The 18741-nt window shown below is 37.9% G+C and overlaps 3 protein-coding genes across 5 annotated transcripts in view; 2 read left to right on the top strand and 1 right to left on the bottom strand.

Annotated features, from left to right (window-relative positions):
• The window catches only part of LOC131318111 (MDIS1-interacting receptor like kinase 2-like), a 78848-nt gene that overhangs the window by 2896 nt on the left and 57211 nt on the right, over positions 1 to 18741 (top strand). The window lies entirely within an intron of this gene.
• LOC131318117 (uncharacterized protein At4g04775-like) lies at positions 14422 to 15252 on the top strand. Its single transcript, XM_058347944.1, has 2 exons — positions 14422 to 14706; positions 14843 to 15252. The coding sequence occupies exons 1-2, from the start codon at positions 14563 to 14565 to the stop codon at positions 15239 to 15241; spliced, it is 543 nt and encodes a 180-aa protein (XP_058203927.1). The 5' UTR covers positions 14422 to 14562; the 3' UTR covers positions 15242 to 15252.
• On the bottom strand, positions 15671 to 18393 carry LOC131317054 (uncharacterized). Its single transcript, XM_058346634.1, has 5 exons — positions 18040 to 18393; positions 17010 to 17948; positions 16474 to 16926; positions 16258 to 16396; positions 15671 to 15804 (listed from the first exon to the last, which is right to left on the bottom strand). The coding sequence occupies exons 1-5, from the start codon at positions 18391 to 18393 to the stop codon at positions 15671 to 15673; spliced, it is 2019 nt and encodes a 672-aa protein (XP_058202617.1).

Here is an 18741-nt window from a genome sequence, read left to right as displayed (position 1 = left end):
TCGCATTCTGGAACCTTGAGTTTGTTGCTCGCCTATTTAGACTTGACTAGTAAAAGAGCACGTGCGATGCACGTGATTGTTTTTTATGCTACTATATACTGATGAGATCCAAAGCATACAACTTAAAAGAGTAATGGAATAGAGTAGTCATTAGGTGAATTCCAACCCTCAATCTCTCCTCTCTTTTTCTAGCTTCTACATGGTGTTTTGCAGAAACCCAAGAAACCCTTTCGTATGTATAGATTTCAATGCATTATATCCAAATATGCACTTTCCTTATAGCAATACATATAAATTTATAATGGAAGATTCTGAAGTTGTGTTTGAAGTTGTATTTCAAGATTTTGTTTCTAGACTTTTTTGTTGAATATCGGGTCAGATAGCTTGTCAGATCCAATTTTTGGTTTGCGAGTGGTGGACGAATCTGAATCTGAATTTGATTTTGCAAAATGCCAGCCCTCAAATCCATTTCTCTGGATGTATTTTTCGGATGGCAAGATGGATTCCATTTGACATATTATTTGTCACATAATTAATTTAGTATCTCCTAGTATACTCAAGTAATTAAAAATTGAGTTGCTTAAATAGAGGTCCTAGTCTCGAGTACCCATATTGGAGTATAATATTATGTATCCATCCTAATCAAACTAATGAGCTATGTTCTCATCCTAACATTCAAACATACTTGGGGATGGCGCTGTGCGCATCCGGACCGTTCGTCACAGCAATCAATGGTTAGGATTGCCGAGACAGTTGAGATTACGCACAATACCGAACAATTCGGACCATTGATTGCCGAGGCGGATGGTTAGCATGCGCACAACACCGTCCCACAATCCCATTCAAACAAACCCAATTGTATTAATTGATTAATTCTATCACCTGCCAACTCCCCAGTTAGTTGATTTTGATAATAATTAATACGGTGGGATTAGAATGTGTCAATAATTAATCCTTATCCAACTTTTTTCATGCTAAGCAACCTCTCAAGCTTGTTGCTAGAAACAACAACATTGTGATAGGCATTCGCTGCATAACTACAGCGATTTTGAATATTATGAAACCCTAGCCCCCAAACCCTTCTTCCACCGGCCGCCGCCGGCTGGCCTTCTCCAATCCACTCTTTTCCCTTCTTTCCGTCGGATCGCCTGTCCTTCCCATCCCTCGGCGGTTTCGGTCTTCTTCCTACGGTTTCTCTGGCCTTAGTCGGTACTCTGACTTTCGATCTGTTGCTGCTGTGGGTTCTTTCAATCAGGTGTAGTTCTCTGGTTGTGCTCTCGCTACCGTCGCCGGGCGCCGGTCTCTGCGCATCGATCTGTTGCTGCAGCGGATTCTCTCAATCAGTTGGTGTTGTTCATCCGTTTGAAGGTAGTTGATCGCTGATCTGGGTTGATGATCTTGGTCCTCCTTGGGTTCACCGGCGATTCGAGCAGTTGCGGATCCAATCCAAGTCTTCGTCTACGGATTCTCAGATGAGATACTTCCGGCTCCAGTTTGCGCCTGCCATGTCTTCGCATAAGGTAATTTTCTGGCTGTTTTCGAATCTGGCTCTGCTGCAGTATTCTTGGTTTTGTGTGGGTTCCTCTGTGTTCAAGCTTTGAGACTGCTGTTGCTAGTTTAGTTTCATTAGTTTTCTGTTCGGCTGCTCTTTGGATGCTTTAGCCCACATTTTTAATCTCCCTGGGTTCAGAGATGGCTGGTTTATTTACCGTGTATGTCGATAATCTCCCCAAATCAATGGATGTTGGGTGGCTTCGCCAACTATTCACTCCATTTGGGCGTGTGGAGGATATCTTTATGCCGAGTAAGAGGAGCTCTTCTTTCAACACTAAATTTGGTTTCGTTAGATTTAAGAGAAGGGAGGAGGCCATAAATGCGATTGAGGATCTTGATGGAGTTGTGATTAGAAATTTTGCTATTGTCGTGCAATTTGCAAAGTATTCGAAAGATAAACCTATTGCCTCTCAGAAGTATTTTGATGGGGTTAAGAAATTTATTTCGGCCCCTTCTCATCATAGGTTGCATCCTAAACCCATTGAGTTTCAGAGCATTCAAAGAGTTTCTAATAGTTCTTCCTATGCTAATATTCTTAAAGAGGGCTCTAGTGGTAGGCTGAAATTGGTGGAAGCTAAGGAAGTGGGATTGGATTGGTTGCAAAAGAGCGCAGTGGGTAAATTGATTAATTTTTGTTATGTGAATACGCTTCAAGATCTTTTCATTAGCAATGGTATTTGGGATGCTCAGATTCGTCATATGGGTGGGCTCAATGTTTTAATTTCTTTCGATTCTCTTGAATCGTTGAACGAATTTCTCAAAGACGAATCGAAGGTGTTAGCAAAGTGGTTCTCTTCTGTTCATGCATGGGATAATCAAAAGATCCCTCCTTCAAGGTGTGTATGGATCTCTTGTTATGGTGTTCCTCTTAATGCTTGGTGCTCTTCTACCTTTATTGAAATTGGAAAGCTATGGGGTGATGTGATTAAGCTTGATGAGCTAACGGAGAAATTCATTGCTTTCGATAAAGGGCGTATGTTTATCATAACGGATTATCTTGATTGCATTAATGAGGTTGTGCATATTAAGATCAATGGTGTGATCTTCCCGGTCAAAGTCATTGAAGATCCCATGGCAGAAACTTCTTGGGAAAAGCGTGTGTTTACTTCGATTAAGATCAAGAAAGGGAACGATAAAGAGGAGAATGAGATCGTAGTTGAGACAGATCCGGGGGATGATGAATCGCTCGACTTCGATGTAGACAAAGCTGAGTTGGAAAATGAAATGGAAATTGTTGAGGAGATGGCAGAAACAAATATGGAAGCTGAAAAGGCTATTGGGACAGAAGAGGGTGCCTTACAACTTATTAATGTAAACATGCAAGGATGTATTGATAAGGCAGCTAATTCTTCTTCGAGGGTTGAGACATCAGCTTGGGGAAGTGGAAGGGTCATGGATAGTATGCGAGAGATGGCAGCAAATAACACAACTCTCAATATTAATTTGGACCCTTTAACTTTTGTAAGGCTGAATAAGTGCATTCAGATTCCAAGAGCAAGCCTTAGTAATTTGGCTGATAATCAAGACAGTTGGGTGGAGGATTCAGTTAAGGAAAATCCAGTATTTGCTGAAGTTTTAAGAGGGGAAAATGATGAGGATGAAAATATTCCTGAACAACATATTGAAGCATGCCGAACTGAAAATGATCCTTTTCCTGCTCCAATCAAAGCTGCCATTAATGGAGTAAAAGGAAAGAAGAAGAGGAAGACAATTGATGATATTCTGGGATTTACAAGGGGCAACTCTTTCAATAACAAGAGTAGGAATAACAAACCAAAGTGTGCGGTTTATAGATCTGCCGTTGCAGCTCTAGCTCTCTCTGCATCTATCTCTTCAGATGGAGTTATCAATAGAAATAGAATAATTTTGGACGAAGCTCAAGCAATTTGGACCTGCAATAAGATCATGGGGTTGGGGTACGATGGTGAAGAGGATGAAGTCATAAGCAAATTTGCAGATTTGGTAGCTGAAGACCTGGACAGAGCTGACATAGTGGCAGGACAGGCCTAGTCTTCTAATTCACTGAGTTTTTGGTAGTTGCCGCCTTTGAAGCTGCAGGTTGGTTTTCTTTAGCTTGCTTTTCGAGTTGGGGCTTGGTGGGGTGTGTCTTAGTTTTTGGGTGGGGAGGTGTCTTGTCTTGAGTGGGAGGTGGGGGTGTTTTTGTTTGTGGATGTTTGGGGTGTATTCCTGTGGTTTTGGTGCTATTTCGTTGGGTCCTTTTGGGGGTGGCCCCGTTGGGCGTAGTTCGGATTGATTTCTTATCAATCTTTAGAGCTTGATTAGCATGCTCTCTTATTTGTTCTTCTTTATTTATATAATATCCCTTTTTCGCCGTTCAAAAAAATTAATCCTTATCCAAGGGAGTGGACAATCCCATTCTAGGACGGAGTAAAACCTGATCAGGAGCCTTGTGGGGGAAGCAGTAATTGGTTAAGGCTATGAATAACGGACTTCGGATTGGTGCTGTGTAGTGAGTTGCAAAACACCGAACATGCTGTGTACCTACGAGCCGTCGGATCGTGCATCCGACGGCTCAGATCTCATCTCGGCAACTAATGATTGAGAGCCGTTTATTGCCGAGACAGACGGTAATTGGTTAAGGCTATGAATAACTATCGGTTTCGCTGGTGTACGTCTTTATCCAGGTTAATATTTTTAGGATCATAACTTAATTAATTCTAAAAAAATACAAAATTATTTTATTAACTTTGAAAACTATTTAAGCCACTCTTGATTTGAGTAATATTGAATAATGATTCAATTTGGTATAGATTTAAGTGGAGGAATGGAGAGAGCATTAGAATTTTTACTCAATTTTTTTTGTTTGATGAAACTAAGGCAACGTACAGACTGAAGATCACTTGTTTATATCAAATCATTTTGAATCGACATAAAAAAAATAGAGAAAAAGACAGGCAACAAGGTTTTAATGATTGGTTTGACTTATCATAGGCGTGGTCTTGCGGCTCTTGCCCTACGGAAGTGGAAGCTGTCATCGAAGATATTCGCTTCGATCGGTTAGGATTTGTGATTTTCTTTTTATTTCTAGGTTGGCGAAGGTAGTTGCGTACGCTTTAGCAACTTCGAATTTGTGAGATTCTAGTATTCGTATTTGGGAAGCTAGACCTTTTGATTGGTTACTGGATCTTCTTTGGAACGATAATTGTTTTCTTTAATGTACTGCTTTATATGATCTTTGTTATGAATGAAATTTCGTACCATGTTGACAAAAAAAAAAGTTTTAATGATTACGATGGTTCACCCTTTAAGCATTAGACTTTTATTTTACGCTTGTACCAGTTCAATATATAATGGGCAATGCATTCACGAACTAATTTGTATATTATGAAATATATTTTGACTTTATAACTAACGAAAGGGACCCTGTTAATTCTTTTGTGTAAATTTTTGGAAGCCCTCGAAGGCCACCCTGTCATCTTCCCCTCAGAAAAGGCCCCATTAACAGCCTGAAGAAGACTTCTATTAATTTTATGCTAGCTTCTACCAGTTCGATTTTTGTTCAATAATGGGCCATCCAATGGTATTTTAATTATGCCTTGCCCACACATAGAATTGGAAATTCTGCAGTGCCCTCCTCTATTGTGCACCTAACAGGACAGATCCGGACCGTCAATCTCGGCAATGAATTGTTTAGATGTGTTTGTAAACTATTACCGGTCAAAGTTAATTACTATCGGTAATAATTAACAAATATATCTGAACTATTTATTGTTGAGATGGACGATCCGAATCTGCCCTGTAGACACTACAGAGAGTGCCCTGCCGCATCGTTGGATCCGCCCAACACTTATTGTTTTCTATATCATTATTTTATAAGCACTCCATAAATAGAGTCTATGGCTCCTAGATCAACAAAGCATATACCATTACCTTCATAGGAGACTGAAAGATTGGCAACAAAATTGAGAGGAAAGATCTAATGAGGAAATTGGAAGCCCTCTCCATCCTTTCTTTAACTCTTCTTTTGAGCTCACTTGCACTTTCTCAAGGTCAAGCTCTACGACCTGATCAAGGTATGATCGATATTCTGAAACCCTTACTTTTTAATTACTTGAAAATTGATAGCCGTCTACTTTATCAATGAACTAGTGAAACCGACAGCGTATGTGGTGTCCCTTTAAACCCTCCTTCGCTGTACATGTTCCTTCAGATGATTCGCCTTTCTGAGATGCTACCGGCTTCGGTCATCGAGTTTAAAATTGTCATGGTTTTATCTTGAACTGAGGCGACTTATCGAACTCTTTCGCTCGAAATAGGGGAGGCATTCCATGCTACGTATGCACGAACAATTGTTCAGTGCTATTTATAAGTTTGGCTAATATATATCTCCCATTGGAAATTAGTACATGCAATATCCAAACCCCATAAATAAATTTCCTTTCCTTCGAATCCAATCCCTTTCTCATAGTACTGATCACAACCAGTATATAGTCTTAAACTGGTACTGTCCTGTCCATCTGAAATTCACCTTTTGCAAAAAAAGGGAAAATTATTGGTACTTCCATGACGGCCATTAATTTTGACCGCTTGACACTCTCGCATCTCTTCTCACTATGACACCCATTTGCTGTAAAATATGGTACAGGTTACTCGTCTGCGTCGCAGCGGCGACATCACCCTATGCTTGCTCAAGAAAAGCCATTAAAAGGTCAGTTTTACCATTTCAACTTTCGGTCTTATTATGTTTATTTAGGGTTTTGTTCTGGGCCTCTTCTACAAAACCCATACCATACGTTGTTTGGTCTCATTTCACATGCATTTATGTCTCTCGACATGGTTTATATTGGTATTGCAATACTTCCGGAGCGTTGGGAAAATACTCATAATCGATAGAGGCTAATAATTTTTTTTTTTAATTTCAAAGCAAATCTTTTATATTTTGAAGTAAATAAGGGAAAATATTTTAATCCCTTCTACTCTAAATATAATCGACAAAAACTACCCAGACTATAGAGTTTTTAAAATTGGATGTTGTGTCTTTAATTCATATTATTAGGTGATGATTAAAGTGAATTATTAATAACCTTATTCTCCATTTTATCCCTCATCCAAATTAACCAAGTACTATTTAATCCTTCATTGAAACCAAACCAACTAATTTCTCTGTCCCAAAATGTTAAGACATTTCTGGGATAGCGTGCCATTTTAAATTCCCTATATCTTTTAATGTGAATGTTAAAAAATATGCAATATAGATATTGTTTGATGGATTTTAAATAATTCTATTAAACAAAGTTTTCAAAATTACATAAGAGTTTATAAATCGAAAGATATAAGCAATCTAAAATGGCACACAGTCCCAAAAATGTTTTAACATTTTGGGACGGAGGGAGTACTTTTTAATTCACCTCCCATAAAAATCACATTAATGTGAATCTGTCCTCTATAATAACTTCTACTACTATCTTATCCACCTCCATAAATAATACTCCCAAACTCATTGCACATTCAATTGGGCCGTAAGGATACAAAGTTTCAAACTAAGAATACAAAAACGATATATCCAAAACAGCAGTATAATTAACAAAAACAAGTATTGTCGTTCGTGGTATTTTTGCATGTACCCAACCAATTTTGGGCTAATAAGCTAGCCAAATGGCTTATTTTTTTGTCCTTGTTAAATTTTTTTCACATTTGTTAGTTTTTCGTCGATTTCTTTTGGATTATTGCTTATGTCATGACAAGAGGAATCTAGCTAATAAGTAAAAATTTACGATTGAAACCCAAAATTTTCTGAATAAGATAACTAAAATAAGCCAATTTTTTGTCTTTATTTAAAAAAAAATATAGATTTCGATCATAAGTTTCTAACTTTTTAGATTCCTTCCATCATGACAAAGCAATAATTCACAAAAAAATCGACGAAAAACTAAAAAATGTAAAAAAAATAAAATAAACAAGAACAAAAAAAAAAAGGCCATTTGACTCATTAGGCCGAAATAGGCCCATTTTTGTAGGTAATCAAAACACACCACATAACAGACAACTCCAAAACGCATCTACCAAATTTCCTTGTTTGAGTTTTCCTTTTCTTTCAATATGAGTATAGTAGGTTTGTGTGAACAAATGGCTCTTGACAGAGCTCAATGGAGGAAAATGATTCATGTAGCCAACCCCAAGTAATTGGGACTTAAGGCTCGGTTTGGTTTGGTTTGGTTTAGTTTTCCTTTTCTTAGAATTCAATATCCGAATATAGCGTTCGTGTAATCACGTACATTTGTATGATATAATATAGGAAGTATGTCATATTCAATATCCCAGTTTTAGTTTTTTTGAATAAGAAGATAAAAATAAACCCACTAAAACTGGGTTTTGATTCAATGTCTTTTTTGGACCCAATTTTGATTTTCTTCAATTTTCACATGTGCCAATCATGTATTTACTAAAGTCCGATGAACACGATTTTCGGTATGATTAAGGTTCTTGCTGAACTCTACATAATGAACGGGATCATCCAAATGTGATCGGAAAATGACTGGAAAATTAGAAACTCCCCGGAGGGGATACCAACCCCCGTTGTATACCAGGAATACATAAAAGTTTCTCGTGTAGATGTATGTATGTATGCAGAAAGTTTCAAATGAGAATCTCTTAAAATGCGGACCCCCCTTTCCTGATCGAATTTTGATGATCCAAGCCTTTCAATGTATTCAGAACATGATTTTAAGGGTATCCGTGAGAAATAGGCAAAAGAAAAAGACCGGGAAGGGATTGATTTGAGCAAATTTTTACTGAACTGTTCAATAAAAAACTGTTTGGATTTGTTTTTGCTGATTTCTCGCAAGTATACTTAAAATCACGTTTTGATCACATTGAGCGGCTTGAATCATCAACATTCGATCGGTAAATAGAAGAAATGGAGAGATCCGTATTTTAACTAAAATGAGGACCCCCTCATAGAAAACAGACTGTGTAAAACGAGGACCCCTTATGGACATTATGGCATACTGATCAGGTTCACCTTTCTCAAATTCAATATCGATCTCAATGTAATTAACCTTGTATAGTTAATTCTTTTCAATAATGATGAAATGAATTTCAGGGAGGCGGTGCAAATTTAACTTCGGATTACCAGAGGGTACCAAATGCGGGTCCAAAGGGAACCAGTCGTGCAAAGATCGCTACAATCGTCCCCCATTGCACGTTCAGGAATGTGAATGTCAATCACATCTACCTCCTGTACCTGGCAATTACTGCGCATGCCGTTTTTCTTGTTAATAGTAATTTCAATCAAAATTCAATAAAATGATGTTTTTCCAAAAACATCTGTCCTGTGATTCTTTTGGACGATGTGTGACGAAATACTATTATTTGTTAGGCTATTTTGAATAATTCAAAATGGCCTAACGAAAAAGCATCGATCGTATGACTTCCTTTTAGGTATTTCGTTACATATGACACCCCCAAAAAATACAAAAAAAGATAGTAGATGTTTATATCTATGTCACTGCTGTTTAATATTGGGGCGGAGGAGGTGTACGTTTGTTTACGCCGAAAAGTAAATGATTGTTAACTTGAAATTTTAGAGGTTTTTTTTTTTTTTTTACATGCACCTATGTAAGAATGTTTTATGGTTCGTGTTCACCAGAAGAACTTCAGAGACCAATCCGGCTTAAAGAACAATTAAACCTAACTTGAAAAACTATTGGTATGGTTAATGATGAGAAAAAATGGAGTTGTGCAGGGACCGGACACTCTAGCCACGCCCTTGCGTCCACCCCGGACTGATTGACGATTATGGTGATTCATGTTTTTTGCCAATATAGTATACATCAGCGAAGGTTAGTTGGGAAAGTTAGTCAATTAGTCCACAGAGGCTATCCATAGCCTTGAATCCACAAACCATCCATAGCGGGACTCGAACCCTGGTTTCCCATAAGGAAGAGCTAGGATCAACTGGCCTGGGCTACAAGCCCATTGGTTGGTGATTCATGGTTTTTTTTTTTTGTCAAACGGAAATAATATGAAACTAGCGAATCCAAGTCACAGGGTAAGGTACCATATTACACACCATCCTAAAAAGGAGGAAATACAAGAACAATCAGTTTTGATGAGTTACTCCTGTTCTGTGTTTTGTTATTTATAGTGTTAAAAATAAGGTAAAGTCCACTTTGACCTCTTATGGTTTGAGTCATGTGCGGATACATCCCGTATGTTTGAAAGTGTGCAATAACACCCCTGTGCAGTTTGTGAAGTGTGCACATGACATCCAATTTCGTCTATAATAATGTCAAGTGTGTGATGGACGCGCATCAAAAGTTCGATATACGTATCCTCATCTTCTCCCTTGATTCATCTTCTTCCTTAATCTAACCAATTCATCCCATGTACTAAAAATTACATTTGAATTGTTGATATTGTAAATTTTGACAAGTACCACATCTATACCAAAATTCAAGTTGATCAAAAAATGAAAACCTCATGGTCAAATTGAATTTATTAAGAAGGAAATTTTCAAATTTAAATTTATCATTCATCTTAAAAAGAATTAGATCACTGAGTTATTGATATCTGATCAGTTCAATGAAAACTGCTCGGATGAAGCCCTTTCCGGTCATTTTTTTTGCTGATTTCTCACAGGGACCCTTAAAATCACGTTCTGATCACTTTGAGCGGCTCGGATCATCGAAATTCAATCGGGGAGGGGAGTCCCGCATTTTAATAAAATGAGGGATCCCTCACCGGAACCTAACTCTATATATATATATATTTATTTATTTATAGAGATGCTCTACAATTTGATGCATGGAATATCTTCAGTCTATCACTGAGTTATTGATTTTTTTTCATTCAACTTCCCTACAATTTGACTGTTTAATCAACTTCAGTCTATTGCTACAAAAAAAATAAAAAAATTTAAAATTGACAAAGGAAAAAAGGCTTACAAATATACGAGACTCGAACCTAAACATTAATTTGTCCGGATCGATAAGGAGTCTCTTGTTCTGAATGATTTATTTTGATATCACGAAAATCAAGGATTAATATTCTGAAAAGAAATCCCTGATATTCCTATATGTGGTGGCCCCAGGGATCATCCTGTCTCTTCGCGAGCTTCATAGGCATCTATCTGTTGAAACAAGACAAATGACATGTTAACAATGGCAATCTTTAGGGGCAAAAAAAAAAAAAAAGCCTTTAAGCTTTAGATAAACTCAGTGACCTTTTCTTTTAAAGCATACGTACAAAAATTAATAATAAATTTGCATAGAAATTCATATTAACTCTATGAAAATTCATGACCTCGAGACAAAAACTCATAACACATAAATTAATGTCATGAATTCGGTTGAAGTTATGAAATTATAGTATATATGTAAATGTTAAAAATTTCTATTCAAAAGTAATAAGATCGAGTTTTTTTTTTTTTTTTCAAGCGGATCAACGGGGATTAGGGGTAGTTAGTAAGTTATTTCACAGATGGTTCAAAGGCTGTCCATAGTTCTGAACTACAAACGCCCATGACGGAGCTCGAGCCCTTCATCCCTGGGAATTGTTTTCAGATCAAGTGAATGACAAATAAGAGTATCTCGAGCAGATATTGTAAAAATTAGATTTAAAAGTGTATTTTGCTACTTATTTAGCATTTTGTTTTATAAAAAAAAACCTTATTATGTACTCCCTCTGTCACATTTTTAATTGGGTGTAAAAATACAAAAAAAAAATACACAAAAAAATATTTTTCGGGGATTTAAAAAAATATTTTTTGGGGATTTAAAAATGCACGATATTTTTTGTAAGGAACATTTAAAATGAGACGGAGGAAGTATTTGGTAAGAATATCTCTCCAACAAATGAGAAGCTAAAGGAGAAGCAAACTTACGAGGGACATGGGAATTTGAAGTCTCGAGCAGTTCCCTTGCAGCCACCTCCAAAGCAAAAACAAGGGTAAAGATCAAAATGACTTTCCAAAGTACAAAATACATTTTCAGAGCCATTTTTCTTGGTATAATTAGGGAAGGGGATCTAGGGTTCATGACCTTTTATAGCACAAAATTAATTAAACTAATTAAGACATGGGCCACAAGAAAGTCTTCACAGAAGACTTGGACTTTTTTGATCAGGCAAAGGGAATTAGTGCCAGCACACGGTCAAAAAGAAGTGAGAAACTTATTTACGGCAGAACTGTGAACAAGTTTTTGCGGAATCGTGCAATCGCAACAATCCATTTCCACAATTAATGATTGAGATTATTTTTCAATTTTGACCGGTTAAAATTGATTTTCAATTTAGATAGTCCAAAAATACTTTTGGACGCATGCGATTAGGCCCCGTAAACCTATTTTTACGGAAATCTCCGTAAGAAAATTCTCCAAAAAGAAATGGTCAACAAATTCAATAACGTTTAAGAAAATTCAACGTATGTGGGCTTGACCTTCGACGGTTCCACTTCAACCAGTTGACATTTCTACGCTTATAAATTTTTCGTTGCTTTCATACTTATTCGAAGTGGTGATAAAAGAAAAAAAAAATATTCGCAGTTGATTGGTTTCTGTTCAATTAATAAAATATTCGTCTAGGGTTCACTATAGAAAACTTGTAATCCAGTTAGTCTACTTCTAATATTTGTAACCCATCTAGTCCACTAATATAGTTCAGTAAGGCCTTAAGTCCACTTCTTTTAAAAAGAAATTAAACCAAAAAAAAAATACGCTCTTGTATAAGCTGTCATATAGAGAGAAACCCTAGACCAAAAATAAATCTGGAGCACAGCCTCTTCCTCCTCCTCCTCCTTCTCCTCCTCTCTCTCTCTCTGTGTCAGCGCCAGAGAAAAGTCGTGGACAGATGCCACGTTGCGCTCGGCACCACCGTCGGCGTAGTCAAGGAGTTCATTCATGGGCATGGTGACCTCGCCGATGTCCTTGTCGCCCAGGTTTCTTTAGAGGCTGACGATAAGAAAACGAAAATGTTTTTCTTTAGAGAAGGACTATTATCCACCTTCATTTTTTTGTTTTCCTTCCCTAGTTAATGTACTTTTATAAATCCTGACCTGTCTTGTTCTTTGTGTCTGTTTTTATCTGATAAAACTTTTGATTTCTTTACCCCTAAAAAAAGTTTATATCCTTCATTTGACTAGTCTTTTTGATTGATTCGATTTCACTTATCATTAGTTTGGCTTGAGTTGTGTTGCTTTACAATTCTATCACAATTTGTATTATTCAATTTGACTATTACATCACGAGAAATGATGAGTTTTCTTCTCCAGGAAAGTTTATGCGAGAAACTTGCTAGTCATTAAATTTGCTTTATCTCAATTGAAAGGGCGTCGGCGATCGAGACAATGATGTACACGTCCATTTTGGAGATCAGGTTCACATCTTTCATGTTCTCGGCCGAGACCACCGTTATATACAGCGGACGATACTCCATTGATCTTTTTGAAACAAAAGGTTTCTTTAAGGGATCTTGTCTTTTGATTTTTTTTGATGATAGTATGTGAGAAACGGTGGAGATTAGAATCAAGGTTTGGGAGTCTATATGTACTAGAGATTGGGCACACACAATTGAGAGGGGATGGAGAGAGATCAGGGGTAGATGTTGCGATGGCTACCGGTCCGTCAGTGCAAGGGAGAAGAGAAGGGGCTTGGGTTTCATGGTTATATCTCTCAGATTTAGCTTTGTTTTTGATAACATACAGAGAACAGAACGTAGGGCCAAAAAATTTAGTTCAGTTTGATTTGGTTCGGTTTTTGTACTATGTTCAGTTAGGTTCCTTTTTTTTTTTTGGATAAAATAGAGTCCTCCTCCCTTTGACCAAGAACGTGGAACAAAAAAAAAAAATCGGTTTGATTCAATTTGGTGTGGTTTCAAATTTAAAATACACACGATTTACACCATTACTTACTTTTAAAAAGACTAAAGTCAATTGCCAAAGTATAACTCAATATTGGGCAAATTTACAAACTCAATAATGAAATCTGATAGAAGAGTATATTAGATCTTGAAAAAACAGCAGAGGCGGCGGTGTTAGTATGGTAATGTATAGATATGTATTAGAGGCCGAGGCACGCGCAATGCGTGTACAAGTTGAATTTTAACAAAATTTGTTTGAACTTCCCGTTTATTGTTTGATCAAATTTTGACAATTCTGTCAAAATTCGATTTGCACACGCATCGCGTGTGCCCCAGCCTCTAGTTTACACTTATGCGCACGCGGGACATGATCGATTTTTTATCTCTCTGTATTCGGCTAAATGAATCGAATCATTCGGAGGACCAACCTCGCTGTTTAATTGCTAATTTAGAAACTCAATTAAAATCGAAACAAAACTTTGTATATTAATGGCTTATTTGCAAGGACACTCCTTCAACTATCACCGTTTGTCAACTTCACCCCCTCAACTATAAAACTCAACAGCTTCACCCCCTCAACTATTAAAACTCAACAACTTCACCCCTTCCGTCCAGTTTTGCTAAGAAATGTTAAGTTTAAAGGTTAAAATGGATGGAAAAACAGAATGGTGGCCAAAAATGCCCTGCCCTTTTGGCGGGAAAATAGTTTTGGGTATTTATAACCTTTCTCTCTCTCTCTCTGTTTTACACATACACCAAAAAACCCAAATCATACTCTCTCTCATCCCGTCCTCTGGTCTCTCACCTCTCTATCTCTCACATCTCTCTCACCCACCAAAGCAGGTATGTCTCTACTGCTCTATCTCTCTCTCTCTCTCTCTCTCTCTCTCTAATCTCTACTGATCTCATCTCTCTCTCTCACCCATCGTCTCTCTCTCTCTCTCTAAAAGTCAGATTTTGAAATTACTCATGTTTCTTTGGAGCATATGCTGTGTTTGGTGTGTCCAGTGAGAAATCCGAAATGTACACTTATATATCTTTTGAAATTTCTCATCTCAGTCATATATATCTCTCCCCCCACTCTTCTGCCCTCCCCATCTAACTCCCATCTAACTCCAAATTTCAAACCAAACTCTCAAACCACAAACCCAAAAAACCCACTGATTTGAAAACCCACTCAAACCCAGATTGGCCATGAGCAGCTCTAGTAGCTACACCACCAACCTATCTCAGTACGATGGAGATGAAAGATGCAGATGTGGTTGGAGGGTTGTGATGCAAACGTCACTAACTGTGAAAAATCCAGGAAGAAGGTTCCTTGGGTGTAGGAAGTACAAGGTAATTTGTTGAATTTTGGAGTACGCCAAATAATGTAACTGTTAGTACGTTATGTTTATGTTTATGTTCAACTTTTAGTAAATTATGTTTATGTTGAACTATAAGATAATGCAATATGTTTATGTTTTAATTTCAGAAAGAAAATGGATGCAATTTCTTTGTCTGGATAGATCCTGAAACGTGCCCTAGAGGATTGGAATATGCCAAGATCATGCAAGCGAAAAAGGAAGAACTAGAGAAAGAAGTTGAAGAGTTCAAAATGATAATTGAGAGGTTGGAAAGAGGAAGACAAATGGTGGAAGAAGAAAATGATGCACTGGTTGTCAAATTGGCAGACTTGACTGAAATGAATGTCAACCTTACAACAACTATCGAAGCCCTAAATGGACAGATTGGAGCAATGAAGACTAAAGAGATAGGACCAAGTTATTTTAGGAACATCATAGTAGTGGTAGTCATTGTGTGTGTGATTTGTGTGCTTATGTCAAGTGTGAATCATAATACCCCTAACAACCAATATTTGTATTTGCCTTAACTATGAATGAAAAGCATGCATGTTCCACTATGGTATTTCATGGCTTTTAAATGCAGATGTTCATATATGAAAACTATGTAGAGTCCAGACTTGAATACCAGAGACATAGCCCAAGCAAGGGCAACAAAGAAAACAGAAGAAGGAAATGAATGAACAGAAGAAGAAGCAGCAGCAATTAAACCTCAAACCCATTCCACTGAAATACACCACCTAGCACAAAACACAAACTTCAACTACCAAGTTCCACTACATTTGGGAAAAGAAAGCTTTCAGATTAAGGGCAACAAAGAAAACATAACCAGAGCAGAATGGGGCAGCTCACTCTTAGAGGCTGCATCTCCCCTTTTCATTACTTATTACACATACAAAACTAACACAAGTACTAGAAGCATTGCAATAAAACATAATCAGAGCAAAATGGAGCTGCAATCAGTACCTACAATCAACAGAACAGCAGTCCATTCCTGGTATAACAGAGCAGAACAGAGGTAGAACAGACAGCCAGTCCATAATAGAGCAGTCCAGTCCATCACTACCAGCGGAACAGCAGCAGGACAGGGCTGCTATAACAGCAGAAAAACAACAGAACAGGTAGCCATAACAGTCATAACAGGTATCCCATGACAGCAACAACAAGATCAATAACAGACCACCATAAAACTGGACAACAATAGCAATAGCATAACACATTTTTTATGTACCAAGACAACAGTAGCAGCTGGACTAACAGAACAACAACACCAGTTTGAAAGTACTAATAGAAGAACAACACCAATAGAGGTACCAAAAGGTTACATTTCATTCATTCATTCATTGAATTCAAAAGGTTACATTGCATTCATTTCATTCAGTAGTTCCAACCCATAAAAGAAATATGTGGATTCTAGTTAATGGATTACACATTGTTCCAACTGTGTGTAAACATTACACATTGTTTCCAAAAGACTTATCCTACACCAAAGGACTTATCCTAATCCATTTCCTAAAGCAGATTCAAGTGGCTGATTTTTGGGTACTTGGGGTTGAACTTGATGGTTGAGTGCTTGGCATTGCGGTACTACCACTTCCACCACCACTGCCACATGATGCTGCAGATGAAGTTTGTGGTTGAGTCCAAAATATGGCATTCCCCATCCTTGTGGATCTTCTCCATCCCTACATTAACACCATGCATAACTTAGCTTATTGTATGGACTAAATTGTAAAGTATGGGCATGAGGTTAGTGTATTACCTGTGGTGTTGGCAAACCCACCCTTGGAGCACCTCCAATCCTTGTTATTGGTGCTTTACCTCTACAAACTATGGGCTGTTTACCCTTCTCACAGTTTACACCTTTGTTTGTACCAATATCCACCCTAGTGTTAGGATTTGTTTCTCTAATCACAATTCCAGGAAGTGGAGCAGTGGTTCCACCTCTTCCTCTTCCTCTTCCCCTTGGGGCAATAGTGCCATACTTTGATGAAGGATCACCACCTCTTCCTGTGCCTCCAACCACCATTGCACCACTTCCTGTACCAGTCTTCTCTCCTCTAGCACTCTTACCTCCTCTTCCTCCTTTACCAGTCTTCCTTCCTCTTCCTCTCCTTCCTCTACCACTACCTCTCCCACTATTGGCTCTTGTTTCCTCTGCCACTTCAATTTCATGTCCTCCAACCATTGCTGTTTCCATTGCCACTTGACATTCCTGTACATCAAATTTAAGTAACATTTCAAATATGCCTTAAAAAATAATAAAGGAATATGGTAAAAAAATTGAATTTTCCTTACTTGGTCAACTGTAGTGCTGTTAGCCTTTTGAAGGCATGTTCTGGCATTATGTCCCGGCTGCTTGCATATGCTACACTTGAGAGTTGTGTAATACTTCCTAACACCTCCATTGGGTTTCTTTGGTTCATCAAGCCCTTTCCTTCTATTCTTCTTGGGTCTACCACTCTTCTTTCTTAAAGGGGGAGGACCTATAGGATCAAATTCTGTATGAACCCACATTGTTTGGTCAGGAATTGGTTTGATGATGAAGTTGTATATCTTGGCAAATGTACTTATATGGAAGCACTCATCAACATAGTCCAATGGGTCACTTTTATCTTCTATTATTGCAGCCATACCATGTGAACATGGTATCCCACTGACATCCCACTTCCTACATGTGCATGTTCTCTCTCCTATGTCCACAACATGGGTCCTAAGTACAGTAAGTACTTCGAATATTCTGCCACCACTGTAAATCACCTCACATTCCCCCATTAACTTGCATGCTTTCTCAACCCTTCTTCTAATTCTTGGACATACATTACCCTTCCAGCCTTGGTACAATTGATTTCTTGTTTGCAACCTTGTCATTAGGTACCTTCTAATACTTTCAGCCATGGTCAGTATTGGTTGGTCCCTTGCATCTTTGATTGCTCTATTGAATGCTTCACTTGTGTTATTGTCCATTCGATTGCATTTAGACCTTGTTCCATACATGCACCTAGCCCATGTTGAGGGTTGTTCACTCATCAAATACTCATATGCTTCCTCATCAATTGATTTAATGGCCTCCATAGCTTGGTCAAATTTAGAAATTGTGTACACCGATGCAGCCCTCCACATGAGGTCTTTCCACTCCTTACCCTTGTACACTTTACTAAAATTAGAGTACATGTGCCTAATGCAGTATCTATGTTCCACAGTTGGGTACAACTGTGCAAATGTTTGTGTCAATCCCTAAGGGAAACAAAAAATTGTAGTTAAATATAAGCAACATGTAATGAAGTAAACAAAAGCAGTGATTAAGTAAAAAAACAGTTAGGCATACCTTCTGCCTGTCAGATATGAAGCACCAACCCCTTTCCTCTGGATTGCATATCATGTCCATCAGATTCTCCAAGAACCAAGTCCAACTTTCTTTTGTTTCAGCCTCCACAACAGCAAATGCCAAAGGAAACATCTGATTGTTGGCATCTTTGGCAGTTGCATGCATCAATTGACCACCAAATGGCCCTTTCAAAAAACAGGCATCTAACCCAATTATTGGTCGACAACCTGCTAAAAATCCCCTCAGTTGTGCAGCATAGCTTATGAACATCCTTTTAAACACTGGTCGTTGATCAGGCAAGGGCCTATCCACCTTCAACTTAGCAGTACTATGTGGATTCTGTATTCTTACCATTTCACAGTAGTCTCACAACCTCACATACTGAACTCTATGATCTCCTTGAATCAGTTCAAGAGCCTTTCTCTTTGCTCTATAGATCTTGTTTTCTGAAACATTTAACAACCATTCTCTCCTAACTGTTTTCTTCATTGAACTGACCTTAGTCTCTGGGGCATCACTAACTTTGGCCAAGTACTTTTCAGAAAGCCAAGACGAGGTTGCATTATTATTAGTGTACTTCCTAGTACATGAATGTTCTTGATTTATCTTTTTTATTTGGAAGGATCTCTCTTCGTACATGGGAGAGGCATGAAGTCTAAAGCCACAATCATGTGTACACTTCACTGTGACCCTCTTAGACTC

Source organism: Rhododendron vialii, chromosome 2a (genome assembly GCF_030253575.1).
Source record: "Rhododendron vialii isolate Sample 1 chromosome 2a, ASM3025357v1".
Classification (NCBI taxonomy): Eukaryota; Viridiplantae; Streptophyta; class Magnoliopsida; order Ericales; family Ericaceae; genus Rhododendron; species Rhododendron vialii.
This window is presented reverse-complemented; position numbering and strand designations above follow the sequence as displayed.

Bases quoted from the DNA above. Each gene is read 5' to 3' on its own strand.
- LOC131318117 (XM_058347944.1), top strand. From the start codon at position 14,563: ATGAGCAGCTCTAGTAGCTACACCACCAACCTATCTCAGTACGATGGA. The intron at 14,707-14,842 runs GTAATTTGTTGA...TTTTAATTTCAG, and splicing joins TTGGGTGTAGGAAGTACAAG to AAAGAAAATGGATGCAATTT.
- LOC131317054 (XM_058346634.1), bottom strand. From the start codon at position 18,393: ATGGTAAGAATACAGAATCCACATAGTACTGCTAAGTTGAAGGTGGAT. The intron at 16,397-16,473 runs GTAATACACTAA...GTGTTAATGTAG, and splicing joins TGGGTTTGCCAACACCACAG to GGATGGAGAAGATCCACAAG. The intron at 15,805-16,257 runs GTACCCAAAAAT...CTGCTGTTATAG, and splicing joins ACCATCAAGTTCAACCCCAA to CAGCCCTGTCCTGCTGCTGT.